Below are 19593 nucleotides of genomic sequence, written 5' to 3'. Positions count from 1 at the left end.
AAAAGGTAGGAATTTAAGGAGATGGGACCTGGATAAGCTGACTAAACCAGAGGTTGTAAAGAGTTTCAGAGATACCATTAGGGAACGATTGACAAGAAGCGGGGAAAGAAATATGGTAGAAGAAGAATGGGTAGCTTTAAGAGATGAAATAGTGAAGGCAGCAGAGGATCAATTAGGTAAAGATATGAGGGCTAGTAGAAATCCTTGGGTAACACAAGAGATGTTGAAGTTAATTGATGAAAGGAGAAAATATAAAAATGCAATAAATCAAGCAGGCGAAAAGGAATACAAACGTCTCAAAAATGAGATTAACAGGAAGTGCAAAATGCCTAAGCAGGGACGGCTAGAGGACAAATGTAAGGATGTAGAAGCGTATATCACTAGGGTAAGATAGACACTGCCTACAGGAAAATTAAAGAGACCGAAAAGAGAACCATCTGTATGGGTATCAAGAGCGCAAATGGAAAACCCATCCTAAGCAAAGAAGGAAAAGCAGAAAGGTGGAAGGAGTATATATAGGGTCTATACAAGTGTGATGTACTTGAGGGCAATATTATGGAAAGGAAGAGGATGTACATGAAGATGCAATGGGAGATATGATACAGCGGGAAGAGTTCGACAAAGATTGAGAGATATAAGTCGAAACAAGGTCCCAGGAGTAGACAGCATTCCATTAGAGCTACTGATAGCCTTGGGAGAGCCAAGCCAGCCATGACAAAACTTTTCCATCTGGTGCACGAGATGTATGAGTCAGGCAAAATACCCTCAGACTTTAAGAAGAATATAATAAACTTCAATCCCAAAGAAAGCAGGTGTTGACAGGTGAGAAAATTAACGAACTACTAGTTTAATAAGTCACAGTTTCAAAATACTAACACGAATTCTTTACAGATGAGTGGAGAAACTGGTAGAAGCCGACCTTGGGGGAAGATCAGTTTGGATTCCATAGAAATGTTGGAACACGCGAGGCAGTATTGACCCTATGACTTATCTTAGAAGATAGGTTAAGGAAAGGCAAACCTACATTTCTAGCATTTGTAGAGTTAGAGAAAGGTTTTGACACTGTTGACTAGCATACTGTCTTTCAAATTCTGAAGGTGGCAGGGGTAAAATACAGAGAGTGGAAGGCTGTTTACAATTTGTACAGTAACCAGACGGCAGTTATGAGAGTCAAGCAGCATGAAAGGGAAGCAGTGGTTGAGAAGGGAGTGAAACAGGCTTGTAACCTATCCCTGATGTTATTCAATCTGTATATTGAACAAGCAGTAAAGGAAGCAAAAGAAAAATTTGGAGTAGGAATTAAAGTCATGCAGAAGAAATAAAAACTTTGAGGTTTGCCGACAACACTGTAATCCAGTTAGAGACAGCAAAGGACTTGAAAGAGCAGCTGAACGGAATGGATAGTATCTTGAGAGGAGGATACAAGAAGAACACCAGCAAAAGCAAAATGAGGATAATGGAATGTTGTTGAATTAAATCAGTTGATACTGAGGATATTAGATTAGGAAATGAGACACTTGAAGTAGTAAATGAGTTTAGCTATTTGGGGATTGTCGAAGTAGAGAGGATATAAAATGTAGACTGGCAATGGCAAGGAAAGCGTTTCAGATGAAGAGAAATTTGTTAACATCGAGTATTGATTTAAGTGTCAGGAAGTCTTTTCTGAAAGTATTTGTATGGAGTGTAGCCATGTATGGAAGTGAAACATGGACGATAAATAGTTTAGACGAGAAGAGAATAGAAGCTTTCGAAATGTGGTGCTACAGAAGAATGCTGAAGATTAGATGGGTAGATCACATAACTAATCAGGAGGTATTGAATAGAATTGTGGAGAAGAGGAGTTTGTGGCACAACTGACTAGAAGAAGGGATCGGTTGGTAGGACGTGTCCTGAGGCATCGTGGGATCACCAATTTAGTACTGGAGGGCAGCGTGGAGGGTAAAATTCGTAGAGGGAGACCAAGAGATGAATACACTAAGCAAATTCAGAAGGATGTAGGTTGCAGTAAGTACTGGGAGATGAAGAAGCTTGCACAGGATAGAGTAGCATGGAGAGCTGCATCAAACCAGTCTCAGGACTGAAGACCACAACAACAACAAGTAATGATTTGTACTTTGTCTCTAAGACTGTGCATTCCTGTTTTGTAATTATCTTTTTAATTCTTTGGAAGTTCTCTGTTGTCCTTCCTTCAAGAATACCACATAATCAAATTCCAACCTTCTGTTTTCCGAAGTATTTCCATTGTGTAGTGTAGGTGGCTGGTGAATTCTTTCCCTTGCTGAGGTTACCGTTCTCAACAAAATCTAAACCTGACACTGGTTCCACAGCTGTTACACACCTTGTTGAACATTCCCTGCTAGTTGGCAGTTTGCACTTCTGATTACTCTAACTGTAATCACTTCTCTCTCTCTCTCTCTCTCTCTCTCTCTCTCCATCTCCGTCTCTGTCTCCCTCTCTCCCTCCTCCCCCTCTCCCCCCTTCCTCTTCTCTCCCCCCTCCCCCCACTCTCTCTTTTTCTCTTTCAGTTTTTCAGTTTGTACTGTTCATTAATCATTGAAGTATTGTTATACAACTTATATCACCCTACTGCCCTGCAGAGTCTTTCCGTTTATTACTGCAACTGTCTGCAATCTCTTTGCAAATTGTGCACCACACGCTCATACAAATAAGTAGTTTCTGAAATTGAGAGGCAGCAGTGAATTGCAAAATACTCGTTGGCAAGTATAAATAAAAGAGAGCCATGTCTTGAAACTTACATTTTCTCAGCCTTAGCTCAGTTGCGTAGCAATAAATACAGGACACTTACAAAGTCCATAAAACATTTTGAGAAATTTCTGTTGGTGAGTGGCTAAACATAACCTAGCAAAAATGGAGGAGAGTTGGGCAGAGAAAGCAATTGTGTACTAAGATTTGCCCATTGCCAACCAGTAGTGAGTGTGCAAAGGATGCTCCAGGGCATTTCTCACGAGACACAATTAGTTTACAACAGCATAACGAAGTGGTATAAGAAATGTGAAGAGGGTGGTTTGATGAACGTTGATGCAAAACGTTCAAGCTGACTGGACATATTGGAACAGATGGGAAACTGTATGATATGTGATGCTGTGAAGGCTCACGAAGTCTACCTATTGAACTAACGCAGAATTTAACGTGTCTCAGCCAACATTGTCAAAAATCCTTTGTAAGCTTTGCTGGATAGGCCACATTGTGGCTTCTGACCTTGTGCTACTCTAGTGACCACCATGATTGCCGGATGTTCCACCTCTACCATAGAACCCGGAAGACTTGCAACATCTCACCACAGCATCCATTCTTACTGTCACTCCTGATATGCTGGGTCAGGTCTGGACAGAATTGGACTACTGATTAATTGTGTGCCATGCAATGAAGGGTGGACATATATAAATAACATGTATTAAAACTGTAAAAAAAGCATTGAGTGTTTGTCTTCCACATTCTGCATCATTTGGTACTTTGTTCTGGCCATTTATCTGTACTGATTTTTTAAAATGTTTCATGAACTTTGTGATTAACCTGTAAGTGTGTCCCAAGTGTCCTGTTAGCACAACTTCAGTCGCAAGACCAGATGAGGACCCGATCATGTCCGCTGTTAATAAAACCAAACAGCAGTTCACAGAAGTAAGACAAAAAAGAAGAGAGAGATGGCACACAATGTGTCAAACATAAGAGAAGGATATTTTTACGACAACTGGGGCACCTTGATTTTCAGTGTGATGTACAGAAATGAACGATAAGGTGTGAGTGTGTTTCACACTTACTAATGCTGCAGTGAAACAGCCAAGGTCAAATGGCAAGAACACAATAATTCTTTAATACTACCAGGGCAGTTGGCTATCCTCCTTTGTTAACTTAAAAAATGTGTGCTTGTGGTGATGAATACATTAGCAGCTAAGGAGTTGCCAGCCTTAACATTCAGGCTATTTACAATGCAGCAGAATGGATCGCTGCTGTTAATGTAAACTGTCATATGTCAATACTTAAGACCAGGTATCTTCAGTTTTCTTAATGAACTAGTCCTTGATTAAAGACTTTTGGGAACTGCAGGAGGCATATGACAATGGTAGACCTGAGGTAGGAGGGAGAAATACACTCAGAAACGTTGGTTTGAGAGAGAAACACAGGCATATGGTGGGAGTTTTTGATGTAACAATGGAATCTAATCACTTTATTTATTTTGCTTTGATAGCTGAAAGAGTTGAAAAGTGGGTGACTGAAACATCCCCTTATAAATCTTAAAAATGGTATTGAGCTTTGTCACTAGATAAAAACACTTAGTTTTATTCAATGGTGATTAGGCTTGGGTTTTGTTAAGCTTTAACGAGGCCAAACAAAAGTAAAGTTCCTTACAGATTTGGGCAATTTAATGAAAGTACAGTACCAAAGACCTTAGGCTGTTCAAGCAATTCAATTTGTTGTTGAATTGCGTACTGGATGAGAATAACTGAATTTCTTATACTCATTGTTTTAAAATATGTGCTGACTTTGCACACAAGTTGTCTGCCTCAGAATAAAAGCAACAGTATTAGAGAACCAAATGAGTTTTGTACTTAGTCAGCAAATAGGTATTAGTGTCACAGCAATAAAATGTGTGTATCTTGTCAGTTTTTCTGGATACACTAGAAAAAATGAATTGAATGTATCATTGTGTTAAAACAAATCCAAGTTGCTAAAGTGAGAAGATGCTTGAACATAATAGTTTTGTTTCTGTGTTTTGGGCAGAAATTATATTTTCGTCTGAACCACTCTGAACTTTGTTTCACTGTGTGTCTCTTGGACATATAGCAGCACGCACAGTACATGGCAACAGGAAGGGCAGTGGAAGAGGTATCCTAAAACATTACCACACATTCCTCATCGTAATCTTTCCACAGTTTTCAAAGAACCTAGTTTCAGTTTGAGTATAAAGATCAGTTTGGGAAATTATGTTTCTCATGACATTCAGCAAAGAGTTCATAAATTTACTTCTCAAATGAATTCCTAAAATTCAATTGTAAATTACTATATGTGTGGTGTTGTTCTTTTGGACATATCCAAAAGAACAAACATGGCACACACAATAATAAAGTGCCTGACAGCAAATAATGATAACTGCAATGTAGATGCACACTATGTCTGAACTCTTGTGGGAATCAGATGAAGCTGTGAGAAACGAAAATAGTGGACAGTGGACCCTACATGCATAGTGCACAGTGTGCGACAAGAGAATTTGGGTTGGCTGGAAAGAGTGCTCATATAGCCGAAGTGCTTAAGGTAACTGTTCACATAAAGTGGGAAACCCTGGTTTGAGTCCTGGTCCAATACAAATTCTCACTTGTCACCATTGGATTTATTTCAGTGCCATTTACATCCGAGTTTCTCTTACATCTTCAATATATAAAAATAATCGGTTGAAATTGTCTCTCTCTAACTTTTCATTCATTATTGATCCGTAACCTAGCAAAAAAAGAAAATGTTATTAACATTAACTGAAATTTCCATTGGCACTTGGCAGAACGTGATAATAATATTAAAAAGGAAAATGCGTCATAATGTTCTGCATTATTATATTTATTTGGTCACGAACTAGCTTTCAGTTTCTCAGGCCATCTTTGTGTGACAGCTGAACTTTCCAAAGGCAGATAAACATGATGTGTTACTCCCACATATATTATTTGTGCAGAAGTTACAAAAATGATGAAGTGTTTACATAGGAAAACATCACAATAATTGCATTAACTAAAAAAGGCAGCAAACATAATTTTTATATGGAGAAATATTTAAAAAATAATGAGAAATAAGATGAATTTACAGTTTGAATCTAGTATTTGTTACAAAAACTTAATTTAACAAAGGGGCAAAATGGAAATTGAGTCTGATAATTTACTATTAGGCTGGCATTCTGTGTCATGTGTTTCCACATATCCAATAGGCTCATCTTTCTGCTTTTCTTGACAGATTGTAAAACTTCACATTATACATCATATACATGGTTTTCTGCTAAAAGATGATCAGCAAAGGTTGAATCTTTCTTTCCTAATCACCAACTTCTCTCATGTCCACATAGCCTAATTGCTATAGCTCTGTCCGACTGACCAATATACACTTTTTCACACTGCATGAAAGTGATTTTATATACTCCATGCCAAGGACTGTGGTTTGTCTTTACTATTGAATAAAAATTTTGATATGTTATTGGTATTATAATTGTCTGAAATGTTACCAACATATGGAACTTTGCACCAGGCTTTAAAAATACTGAGTGATTGCTGTTGGTCTGTATACAGAACTTTTGAAATTTTATTCATTTTCTTTTTTTATGAATGTTAACAATCAGGGCAGAGCTATAACCATTCATCTTATTTCTCGTAATTTGTTAATGGTGCCTCCACGCAAAAACTGTGTTTACCATGTTTTTAGTTAATGTAGTTATTGTGATGTTTTTCTGTGTAAACACTTCATCATTTTCACGTGTTCTGTACAAATAATATCTGTGGCTTTCTGTGTAAACATGTCATCATTTTTGTATTTTTTGTACGAATAATATCTGTGTAAATCGCATATCACTTTTATCTGTGTTTGCAACATTCAGTTGTCACCTTTGGTCTGTGAAGCTGAAAACCCATTTGTGACCAAATAAATATAGTTTTGCAGAACATTAGGAAGTGTTTTCGTTTTTAATGTTATGAAAATGTTATTGTTCAATATTTAGCTGGATTTGGGGTCTAAAGCTGGTGTTATCTGGTATATTGGTATTAGAATGTGTTTGTCTGACAGTGATTTGCCAAGAGAGAATAAAGAAGTTAAGTACAGTGCTTAAAAATATGAAATTTTAGTAAGTGAAAATTCAAGCAGCATTTTCATAATCTACTGCTTTGTGATACCCTCACATCCATTACTTATTATAATTTATGTGTAGCTGAATTTTAATGCAAAGTTTTATTCTTGTTGGTTTTGTAGTAGATTGTTTGGGTATTATGTACAAAGGCTGAAATACCTAGCATTGTCTTTTGAAAAGGAAGTAAAAAGCCATTTTGAAAAAGGACTGCCTTTGCTGAAATAATTTGTTTTTGTGTAACACGACTAATGTTTTTTCAGAGCTCTCCTGAAGAGTTGGTTGCCGCAACAGCCTATTTGGACTTGTGCCTGCGTAGCGCCACAGAACCTGGTTTACTGAGAGCTCTGATCCACTTTCTGCTGAAGCACGAATATGATGGATCCCGTCTCCTTGATAGTCTTGTGGCAAGAATTGCATCACCTTCTCCTCGGGTATGTGTATCTAGAACAGCAGTATTTGATTCTAGATTTTTTTTTAAAAGCTGTTCAGCTTGCAAATATGGAAATGTGGATGTGACTTTGGATGTAGAGAGAGTTGGAATGCTTAAAATGATAATGAAAAAACAGGTATTGTACACACTTTATTATACTCTAAGGCCTTAGATTCTTTCTTCCTTGCATTGCTTGTAGACCTTTCAGGATGTGCTTGTTTTTATCAAGGCCTTCCAATATTGATTTGCTGCAATAGTTTTTTGTGTAGATGAATGAATGTTTTTCCATGTGCATTGCACTAAAATTAAAAGATTCCACACACACAATGGCTTTGAAAGAGGTTGTTGTTCTTTTTTTTTTTTTAAAAAAAAATTGATGTAATTAGATGATGGCATTTCCTTCTATATTAGAAAATTTACAAGTAAGTTGCAACAGGATTTATTACAAGGTCTATTTGAAACTTTTTTGCCACCCCACCCTAGCCGTCCATCCCCTCCCCGTCCATCCCTCTCCGCCTCCCCACCTCAGCAATGAAGGTGGAAGGTGGTTAGCAATTTGGTATTGGCAGCATTGTATATGACACAACCTTCTGACTAATCACATTGCTGTTATATCATTCAGTTTCTGAAGTATTGTTGTTTATGTGATAGGTGGTATAATGTTTGAAGTTATTTATGTAGTGTTATATTTACTGGAGCAACAATGCAACAAGAAAAACATTTAAACGTTTGAAGTAAGCTTACAGAGGTATTGCTGTAGGTTGAACGCTGTTGCAAGTGTTTCTGCCAATGTAAAAGTAGATTGTCAGTCAGGTGAAGATGACCCGCAACTGGGAAGGTTTTCTCACTTGACTGGTGACATTCAGAAAAATCAAGGATCTGTTGCACACCATCCATTGTCTGTCAGAGAACTTGTTTAGATTAGATTAGATTCAGTTTTCGTTCCATAGACCCAAAAAATGAAATAATCCTCATGGGTGTGGAAAATGTCAGTAAGTATAACGTAAAAACAAAAAACGTTTGAATATAATACTTACTACCGTGATCATTTGTCAGGAGATTGACACAATAGGTGAATACAAAGAGGTAAACTGGAACAGCTAATATTTACAGAATTAACACGCTGTCAGAATAAAACATTGTTATTCACTATTAATAAATTTATCATACACAAAATACCTAATCTTGACTGTTGTGACCAGGTGCCGTCGGAACTGAAATCTAACAGATATTTTTACTTAACAGTTTCTGTTAAGATATTCTTCGATGGAGCAGGAGGAGTTGTCTTTCAAACTTTGTTTTAAACTGTGCTTTATCTGAAACTAAGTTTTTAATGGTTGCTGGTAATTTATTGAAAATGTTTGTTCCTGAATATTGGACCCTTTTTGGATCGAGGTAGGTGATTTTAGGTCTTTATGTAGATTGTTCTTATTCCTAGTATTGATAATATGTATTGAGCTATTCATTGGAAATAGAGATGTATTACTTGCAACAGATTTCAATAAAGAATAAAGAGGTTTAAGAGGTTGGAATCTGAATTGGTTTGTGTCCTGAGATTTTAATAAAAGCATTGAGCATGCATGGAGTTACAGCATAGTATGTTTCATGATTGAGATCTGGAAAGGAAAAGGAACATTGAGTAAACTTTGGTACAGACAATTGTCAGAGTAAATGTGTTTTGGGTTCATGATATGCAAGCATTTATAAAATATTGTATCTGAACTTTTTCAGGAAGGCTACAGTCAGGAGACAACTTGTGATACCTATGTTATGATGCAGAGCATGACCTTTCAGGTTTATCATTACAAAAGTTGTATATATTTAAAAAATCAGAGGACAATCCTCCTCTAGCGACTTTACTTGCCACAGTAACGTTTTCTTGTTTCCAAAACTAAAATCAATAGCTGAAGGTTGTTGTTTTGATGCCATTAACAATATTAACAAAACTTTGTTATTGATGCTGAAGAAAATTCTAAAAGAAGCTTTTCAGGACTGAAAAATAAGGCAGAAACACTACCGGGGCAAGTGTATAAATGGGGAAGAGTGCTCTATGAATAAAAACCCTAAAGTTTTGAACAGACACCACAGAAACGAATCTGTATTTCATCTTTATTAAGGGTTATAAATAAAACTGTATTAAAGGTTATGTACTGTTGGTCTTCAAACCTCTGCAGTGGGAGAATCCCAATGGCTAAGACCGAGCAAGGTGGCGCAGTGGTTAGACACTGGACTCGCATTCGGGAGGACGACGGTTCAATCCCGCGTCCGGCCATCCTGATTTAGGTTTTCCGTGATTTCCCTAAATCGCTCCAGGCAAATGCCGGGATGGTTCCTTTCAAAGGGCACGGCCGACTTCCTTCCCCGTCCTTCCCTCATCCGATGAGACCGATGACCTCGCTGTCTGGTCTCCTTCCCCAAACCAACCAACCAACCAACCAATGGCTAAGAATTTCTGTGAAAACGTGCAATCTTCACCAAATAGCAGAACCTTCCTGGCAGTTCAAGAACAAAAAAGAAATAATTTTTACCTTGAATGTTCTCAGAAGTTGTGTTGTGATTGGTTGTTACTGTATACATTGTAAGTACATAGAATTGTTGAAACACCAATAAAATGAATTCTCTGTGATTTAATTAGACAGTAAATTAAATGTTTGGTAACATAGTAAAAAATTAATTTTTACTGGCCATTCTTTTGTAGATGAAATAACCCACAGAAATGATTTATTTACATTCCTTTTGTCTGTTCCAGTTGTGCCTTGTGACTGTTGCACTCTTCGAGACATTGGCTGATTTTGACTGTGAAGACATCATGCTAGAGCTCGTGTTGCGTCATTTGGTTCCATGCCACCATGTGATGGTATCTCAAAGGGTCCGAATACGTGATCTTGCTCCATACTGCCAGAGTGCTGTTCGTTTCCTGTCACTTTCACCAGCAGCTCTGCGAGGAGGTATAGGAGTCAGTGCCAGGAATGATGGACCTCCTTCGTTGCCAGTTCCCCAGAGGCCAAGACACCGACCTCGTCTTAGTCTTGGTGGTCAGGAGCGTGATGGTCCTCGTTCCCTACCACCTACTACACCTCCTAGTTTGTATGGTGATTATGGAGCATATCTCCGTGATGCTAGACGCAGGGTATTAGCATGTAGGGCAGCTTGCAGAACCTGGTCTCATGCTTATGATGGGGAGGACCCACCACGGGACAGAGTGGGACCTACTGATGGACAAGTGGATTGTGAAGCTTCATTACCTGTAGATTTAAATGGGAAGGTAGACTATGATTCCAGTGCAAAGTCTGAAGTTGACAGGTTGCATGATGAGAGAGATGTTAAAAATGCAGATATAAATTCTGTAGCAGAGTGCACATTGCAGACGGATGACAAGGGTTTATCACAAGTTGAATACACTCAACAAAAATCCAACAGCATAGGAGCTTCCTCTAGTGATAAACATAGAGCGATACAGATTGAACCAAAGGCTGAACTTCCTCACTCTGTCAGTGCAGAACTTTCTTCTCAGTCACCATCAGCAGAAAACATGAAGCTGAATGGTACATTGGAAGCAGTCAGGAAGTCTGTCTCGGAACCAAGAATTCTATCAAGGGCATTGTCGGTGACTACTGGACCACCAGATATTGGTAAGTTTGTTTCCATGAAAAACTGGCAGTTTTCATCATATTTATTGAGCTTCAACTTATTCTCCTATTACATGTATTTTTCATTGTGATTCTTTATGTGGTTTGAATTGAGAGATGTGCCCTCACTTGTAGTAAATTACATCTGATCGGTGTTTATACAAGGGTATCATCAAACACAACAACTGAGTTGGTTCTGTAATTCAGTTTGTCAATATTGTACTTCCTTTTCATTCGTGTAAACTGTGTTCCTTTCCAAGGTGTCAATGTCGAGAATAGGAGTGATGCAGATTTCATTTTTTGGGAAAAATACTGAAGTTTTTGTAACAATGCATAACAATGTCTACATGACATTTGGACTGACCTTTCACTCTTATATGAAGTGTATGCTAAAAAAAGTTTTTAAGGTCAATGTGTAATGTACTACTCTGTTATTACACTTCATTGTTCTTCTAATGTAGATTCTCCATATGGTCTTTGGAATGACAACCTTTCAACCATCGGCTATAATTTTACTTCGTTTTCCACTCTTGGCTAATTCAAGCTATTGTGCTATTGTCAAGCAGTAGTTGGTGTGCATGACACGCACATCAAATGTCATGTGGGAATGGCATAGTAGCCAAAATAGGCTAATTGTGGAAAACAAACAGTAAGTACAGTCAGTGGTGGAAATATTGTCACTTCAGAAATTTTATGCGGCCATGATACTTGCACAAAGAAAAGTAATCTATATGGGTTGTTACTGTAAAGTAACTTGGGAAAAACCTAAAAAAAAGCCTAAGATATAAACTTTTAATGACAAGCACTCATTTCAAAAACAACTTATTGTTATTTAGTGTGGATTTTCCTGATGGCATGTTCCAGTTACTAAGGCTTTTATCACATAACACCACCATCAAATGTGCACGTTTATACATTTGGGTATAATGAGATGTTACATCTAGTCACTGCTTTATTGCATTAGATAAAATTTGATCTACATGTTGAACAATGCCACACTGTCGTCTGTCTTTGTAATTGTCAATATTTCCTCTGGATTGTCGCATCCTGGAACATTATTCCAGTACAGGCCATACAATGTCTTCTGAAGATAAATTGCAGATTATCAGCATCATACCAATTAACAAAAACATGCCTTGTGCTTTATATTAACTAAGGCTACATGATTATGACTGGCTATAGCAGAGGCTTATTCTGATGCATTCAAAGGCTACTACATTTTTACTTTCCATAAGTTTCACAGTGTTGCATTTGTCTCCGTCAATGCTGTTTGCTAGCATGTGGACTAAAGTGATACTTCATTAAAGTGTTACCCAATAGCACTAAAATTTTAATTGATTTACATTATCTAACATTAAAAATAGGAAGTGATCATTGTTACGTGAATAACAGCTAATTCAGGTATTAGTGACCCCTTTATAATTTTTGTATTACATTTCTTTTGTACAGCAGCTCTGTGTTCCAAAATGCTGTTTTCTTATATGTTAATTTTAATTTTAGGGACTTGAAATACATGAAGGCATGTACACTGTGTTGAAAAAAGTCATGGGATATCTCCTAATATTTTGTTGGACCTCCTTTTGGCTGGCATACTGCAGCAACCCGACATTGCATGGACTAACAAGTTGCTGTAAGTCCACTGCAGAAATAAGCCAAACATAGCCATTTCCAGTCAATGGTTGGTTTGATTCGACCAGAAGACCCAGTCTTTCCATGTAAACACATACCACACCATTATGGAGCCACCATCAGCTTGTACAGTGCATTGTTGACAAGTAAGGTCCATGGCTTCATGGGGTCTGTGCCACACTTGAACCCCACCCTCAGCTTTTACCAGCTGAAATGAGGACTCATTTGACGAGGCCACTGTTTTCCATTCATCTAGGGTCAAACCGATATGGTCACGAACCCAGGGGAGGTGCTGATGGTGATATCATTCTGTTAGCAAAGGCACTCACATTAGTCATCTGCTGCCATAGCCCATCAATGGCAAATATCACTGCACTATCTTAACGGATAGGTTCATCATACATCCTACATTGATTTTTTTATTTTATTTTATTTATTTATTTTTTTTTTCACGCAGTATTTCTTGTCTGTTAGCACGGACAACTCGAAGCAAAAGCTGTCATTTTCGGTCATTAAGTGGAGGCCGTCAGCCACTACATTGTCTGTGGTGAGAGGTAATGCGTGAAGCATGGTATTCTCAGCACACTGTCAACATTGAGGATCTCTGAATATTGAATTCTCTAGCGATTTCTGAAATGGGATGTCCATCTGTCTAGCTCCAACTACCATTCTGTGTTCAGAGTCTGTTAATTTCCATTGTGTGTCCATAATCACATCAGGAACCTGTTCTCGTGAATCACCTGTGTACAAATGACAGTTCCACCAAAGCACAGCCCTTTTATACCTTGTGTACACAGTACTACCGCCATCTGTATATGAGCATATTGCTTTTCCAATACTTTTCTTCACCTCAGTGTATGTCATTTAAACTTAAGTTTAAATTCATTTAAACTTCAGTCTAAATGAATGATTATCAAAGAAATACTGTTTACCATTCCTCACTTTTCCTGTCCTTCGGCAAAGAGAGTCTTGGGATAGATTCAGGCAGAAGACACAGCATGTGTTCATGTATTCTCATGGGCCCCTATAGCCGTAATATCAACAACATGATCAAAGTAGAGAAATTTTTGCCAGCCATTTATTATTTTAGAAATAGGCCAGTTGATTAGAAAATAAAACAGCAGCTTTGTGATAAGCCTAGTGTATTGTTTCTCATAATGAAACTGAATATACATTCATCTAGATCTTTACACATCTGAATTGGTGATTTTGCATCACATTTCATTTAAATTATTGTGTCTTAAATATCTCTTTCTCAGCTTGGTTGTGAAACAGATGGAAGTGCAGTTTATTTTACAGATCTCCTTAGTGTGATGTATTCAAATAAATTCAGCGATGAAAAATGGTCCCAGCATATGAAAAATTTGCTAACATTGCTATGCATTTGCATTAACCCTTCTGTCTACACAAATAAAAATGTAAATGTTCATGTGTACAAAATTGTAAATCTCTGAAAGTTGTTCACTAATTGCTTCAAAATTTTGACACAACATTGCATTTGAATATGCGCGTGTATTTAAATACCTATTTTTTAATATTTAGTATATTAATGAATATGTAGTGGGGGAAAAGTTCTTGACTGACTTGCTTCAAATTTATAATATGTAATAGTGAAATGTTGTTTGCAAACAGAAAAGTTATATTTATGTCTTGTCAGCTTATTATTGCACTACTACTACAGAATCTGAATTTGCAATAACAGTAAACAAGGCTCGGGGTCATCGGGTGGGGTGTAGGAGGGAGGGGGGGGGGGGGGACAGAGGAGTAGGAGGAAATGGATGTTGAAAGCAGAAGGTGGGAGATGGACAGAGAGAGGAGGCAGGAGGAGATGGACAGGGAGGAGGTGGTGACTGGCAGAGAAACGAGAAGAAAGAGGGGGTGGAGGAGGAGGAGGAGATTAGGATGTATATTCAGTTGCCATACACATTAGAAATGTGTGCTTCATAATTTCTTTCTTTTCCCTTTAACCAGGTTACACCACAGGCAATGTGTGGCCGTGAACAGCTAGTGTATAATAAAACCTAATGACGTGACCCAGTAGTTAACATACTGGTTTTGTATTCAGATAACACAGGATTTAGCACCCCAATAAACAGTTTAGGCACAGGTTTTCTGTGCTTTCCTTAAATCAGTTGAACTGAATGTGTGGATGCGTGTTTTGAAAAGGGTATGGCAGATTTCCTGTTCGTTCTATGTTCTACCTGAGTTTGTGTTCAGTCTCTAACGAGCGTATTGTAGATAAAATGTTAAGTGTAATGTTTATTGCTCTCTTCCTCCTCCTCATCCTCTTACTCCTCTAAAACTTTTTGCAAGAAGTGAAAACATAGTGCACCTCACACATAACAAACTTTATACCACTTCCATCATTGTAAGTTGAATAATATGAAAGTTAAAGTGAGTAAAGGAAAATGTAACATTAAAAGTTTACTATGTGACGGATGTGGCAACTATGCTCCGTGTTTCCCTGTGGTCCTGTCAAGGTGTCAATCCCAAAGTAATTTTGACAAGAGTGTACTTGTCTTGCTTATTTAGTTATGAGCTACAGCTGTGACTTTCTTTTTCTTTCTTTTTTCCCCCTCCATGAAAAAAAATTATGAGAATACAGATTTAATTTAGACAGAGAATGTGTTATAACTTACTATTCAAATGTCTCCTAGGTCCATTCCTTGACACTTTACTGCGAAAACTGGAAACACTGCCATCAAATGGCCTGTATGTGAACCTGCATTTGACAGGCCTGGTTTCTCGCCTTGCAGTCTATCCACAGCCACTGCTGCATTCATTCTTATTGAATCATTCACTCGTTTTTCAACCCAGCGTTCGGTCGCTGTTTCAGGTATGTTATTGACTGTAAGTATTGTGCTGTATTAAAACACTTAACAAGATGTTCCTGTTACTCGCACACCTATAATTTTACTTATTGACAGCCAGGAGGTGTAATAAATTTATATCAGTATAGATTATATAAAAAGAGTGTATGACCACCCACCTACCATCTATATTTGATTAACAGAATATCTTGTGCTTTGTTTGTTGGAAATTGGAACTAATAAAGTACACTCTAAGTCTGTTAAATAATGATCTGCATAGATAGAAAATAGTGCTACTTAGATTATGAAAGTACATCACTTAGGGTTGTTCTAATGTATTTATTATAGATTTTATGTAGATTCTATATCAACAGCGTGTACTGAACTATATAATTTAATTGTCAAAAAACCAGTAGTGGATGCACAAATTTGTGTATTATATTTCCATACAGAAAATTTTCATGATAACCAGATATTTCAGATACAAACAGAAGAGAAGACAAGAAGTTAGCCAAAGCTTAGATCAGAAAAAAATTTAGGATCTCATGCATCAAGAGTCACGTAGGTGTGGGGGTGGGGGGGGGGGGGGGGTGGGGGGTGTGTCTTACCATATGAATAAGAACAAGTACTAAATTTGATATTTGATAGATAGTTATCAACATGATATATGAATAGAGACTCTGTGCTTTAAATGTATGTCCCCCCCCCCCATATCGATGCAGTGAGTGGATGACTGTCAATCAGATTTACTTCTTATAGCATGACATGTCTTGACTGACAACTTATTTATATCACAATTGACAATTTCAGAGCCGCCCCTTGAAATATTTTTGCAGCTGCCCACACACAGTTCTACAGAGTGTGAGGGAGATTGTAACCTCCACGTGACACAGTACTCATTAAAGCCTGTACTATGGTAGGTGAGCGGGGTTCACCTTATGAGAAAGGATTTTTGTATAGATATCGACCGCGTGCACCTGAATGGTGGCAAATCAGACTTACACCCACTCTGTAATAACAATGATCCGTCAAGCAAGTTCGAAATGCAATTACACGTCAGGATGGACCAAAAGCAACCCAGAAGATGCTACTAATGTGATAATAATACGGTCGCCAGCCTAATTAGGCATTAACTGAGTTTCTTCCCTGTACAAGTTGGTATATATTCATGCAAATCAACAAGTAGCATATAGCAGAATTTTAGAACCAGAAAATCTGTTGAACTGGTAGTTTCACGTTCCGTACTGATACGGAAAAACCATGAATACATAACACTACACTATAATGTATATTACAAAACTTTATACTGTCTATTAATCTGATTAAAATTGGCCATAGGTTACCCTAGAAATAGCACTTTTGAGCCACACACAAAATGTCAATTTTGATGAAGATGAAACACTGACAAATTTTGACTCTTATATTGACTTTAACTTTTGCTGATCAAACCAATTTAGAACACTTCAGAATTCAAATGAATAAAAGGGGGGCGGGGACGACGACCCTGAAACTGTTATGATCACTGTATTAAAAAAATTGATTACTGAATTTATTATGCGTTCAAGATTTCCAGTATATAATCTTATTTACTGGTCATTTAAATACCTTTATATCTGTCTCGAAATAATAAACTTCATTACTATATCAATATTAATGTTATCGTTCAACTTCGTTAGACCTTTGTTATTCATTTACTGGTTCATTAACAAAACATTTCTTTAAACACCATTCTAACATAGCTAGTTCTGCAAATAATTATTATTAACACAAATTTTAATTTTCATTTTGGGACACTCGGATTACACAACATTTGGAAAGGACCCTGTCTAGGTTAGTTGTGAGGATAATTAGGTTATTATTGCACAATTCACTCTCTGACCCATACGAATACAGTACTAAAAGTTTCAACCTGCTAGTATCGATGCGGCGGTTGGTGGGCGGTGAGATGGCGAGGCACAGAGCACACATACAACCACAGCTATGGCTCTTGATGTATCGGCACTTTCATTCTTCTTAGCATCACAATACTTTTCCATTTAGTGCCTATGGAATTTTGCCATGCTGTGTGGGCATTGGAACGGCATACCCAAGGCTCAGTGAAGCTACGTTTTCCAGGAGAGCCTCCTCGCTCCAGAAGGTGTTGCTCAAACCAGTGCCAAACTCCAACTACTACTGCTGCTGAGCCTGTTGTGCCGTGCAGTGCCCGTGCGCATTTTCCCGCGCTCGCCTTCCATCCACCTTTTACCGCTCCCTTACAGACCGGGTACTCACCCGAGTTTTTGCATTCTACATATCCTAACACATTGCCTACGTATGGACCAGACGCACAGTTACAATTTTAAACGTCTTACAACAGTTTCAACATTTGTTACATTTCAATTCTATTACAATATTACTTGACATTTAACATAAACATTAATATTCACACTGAAACTTGTTTACAGTTTTCTTAACATAATGACATGAAGCAAAAAAGAAATGAAATCAGAACATCAATTACACAAGTTTATCGAAAAACCAGAAGAAAAAAAATGACTTATATGTACAATAGTACAGCGTTGTTGTTGTTAAAAGATCAGTGATAAAGCAAATGTGCATTTAAACCTGAGAAGCTGGATGTCATTTGTCATGTTAGAGATCGTGGAAGGAAGGACTAAATTTAAAAAAGAAAGAAAAATACGATGATGGAAAGAAATGTGTGACTCGGCAAATTTTGATGAGAAGATCCAAAATAAATATTGAAATCACAAAGTACGGAAGAGATGTGATAGGAAGAAGGTTAAAAGTTTATTGGGGAGAATATAATGGCTGTGGACAGTAAAGAAAGATGACCATAAAAATTAATGATTGGCTTATGTCTAGACCAGGTGGCTGGTGGAGAAAAATAATAGGTTCCATAGTCACATTCTTACTGTCATGTGAGGCACAATTATCAAACTGTGCACAAGGTAGAGCAGGGACAGTAGTGATGGTTATTGTGCTACAGAGTGAGTACTGCAGCAACATATTGGCCGTCGTATGTGTAGATGGTCTATATCCCCCGTTTAACTTTTGGGCAGGGTGCATCCTCAGAGACTACACTTGCACAGACACATCGTGTAGGTGCTGTGACATGCAGTACCGAGGTAGCATGGCTGTATTTGTTAGCTTTCACTGAAGAACAATGTCGTCTGAGAACTGAGATGCGAGTTCTGTTTATGTGTCGTTTGCAATATATAGTATTAGGTTTCATCAAAAGTTGGACATTAGATAGGGTAGTAGTGGGGCTGACATCCATTGATCACATTCTGTAACAATTACAAGGTGTGACAAAAAGATACAATCGTGCCTAAATTTCCGGAAAAAAATTGTGTCCATTTGAATGGTAAATTTGTAATTAGGAAAGTATCAGAGGTAAGTTTCACTATTTTTGAGTTCTTTCTGAAAACAATAGTTAATATCCCAACCATGTTGAAGTTGTGTACATGCAATTTAGAAGTTATATTTGTACCTTTACTCAAATAAGTTCACTACCAGAGGTGTGGATTTAGCAGTTTTTCTTAATTAGTTTACTTACCGACTTGCACAACCAGCCACTTTTTATGTAACTTTATTTAAGGCAAGATGTGCTTCAGTTTTTCACCCATCTTCACTTGGTGTAATACATTTATATCTTCATCGATACTCTGTTTTCGCTGATTGCATTTTCAATGCTGCAGCTGCCCCATGAAAAATAACAGTTCCCTTAACTACTGTGTTTCCCAAGTACATTTGTTTAATTTACAGTTAGTTACACTTTTCTTCTGTAACTTGTAGCTTGTTGTTTCATGTTTGCATACAAAAAACACATACTATTAGCTTCAGTGATGTGCTGGTGTGCTGCAGCATTCACAATGTGGCAGACATAGGTGTTTGTTTATATCACAGAATAATCCAGAAGTCAAGTTACCATTTCTGATACATCCAGAAACTACTACTCAACTCAGTTGTGTTTATAGACTTAATATTACTGACTTTAAACTTGATACGTACCTCTGTGAATACTTAATGTACAAAAAGTGTCTTTTAATTGTGCCTGTCTGCAGCTTAACATGTCTTCTTTATGGTAAGTAGCAATCTTTTTTGTACATTGTTGATATTTTCAGTGGAGTTTCCATTGTTTAAATTGATTAGTATGAAATGCATACTGTTGTAATAATAATCTATCAGAGATATTAAAAAATGATTAGATTAGGGACCAGCATAAATGGTTATATAAGTAATGTAATAATGTATGGCTCC

At 37.5% G+C, this 19593-nt stretch overlaps 1 protein-coding gene across 2 annotated transcripts in view; it reads left to right on the top strand.

The window, feature by feature from the left end:
• The window catches only part of LOC126413318 (FHIP family protein AGAP011705-like), a 244294-nt gene that overhangs the window by 180473 nt on the left and 44228 nt on the right, over positions 1 to 19593 (top strand). For both annotated transcript variants that reach the window (XM_050083218.1, XM_050083217.1), the window contains exons 7-9: positions 7096 to 7266; positions 10015 to 10897; positions 15181 to 15359. In XM_050083218.1, coding sequence (XP_049939175.1) covers positions 7096 to 7266; positions 10015 to 10897; positions 15181 to 15359 — 1233 coding nt within the window. The remainder of the gene's footprint in view (positions 1 to 7095; positions 7267 to 10014; positions 10898 to 15180; positions 15360 to 19593) is intronic.

This window comes from Schistocerca serialis, chromosome 7, assembly GCF_023864345.2.
Source record: "Schistocerca serialis cubense isolate TAMUIC-IGC-003099 chromosome 7, iqSchSeri2.2, whole genome shotgun sequence".
NCBI classification, from domain to species: Eukaryota; Metazoa; Arthropoda; class Insecta; order Orthoptera; family Acrididae; genus Schistocerca; species Schistocerca serialis.
The sequence above is the reverse complement of the archived record's forward strand: the minus strand, read 5'-3'. Positions and strand labels throughout refer to the sequence as shown.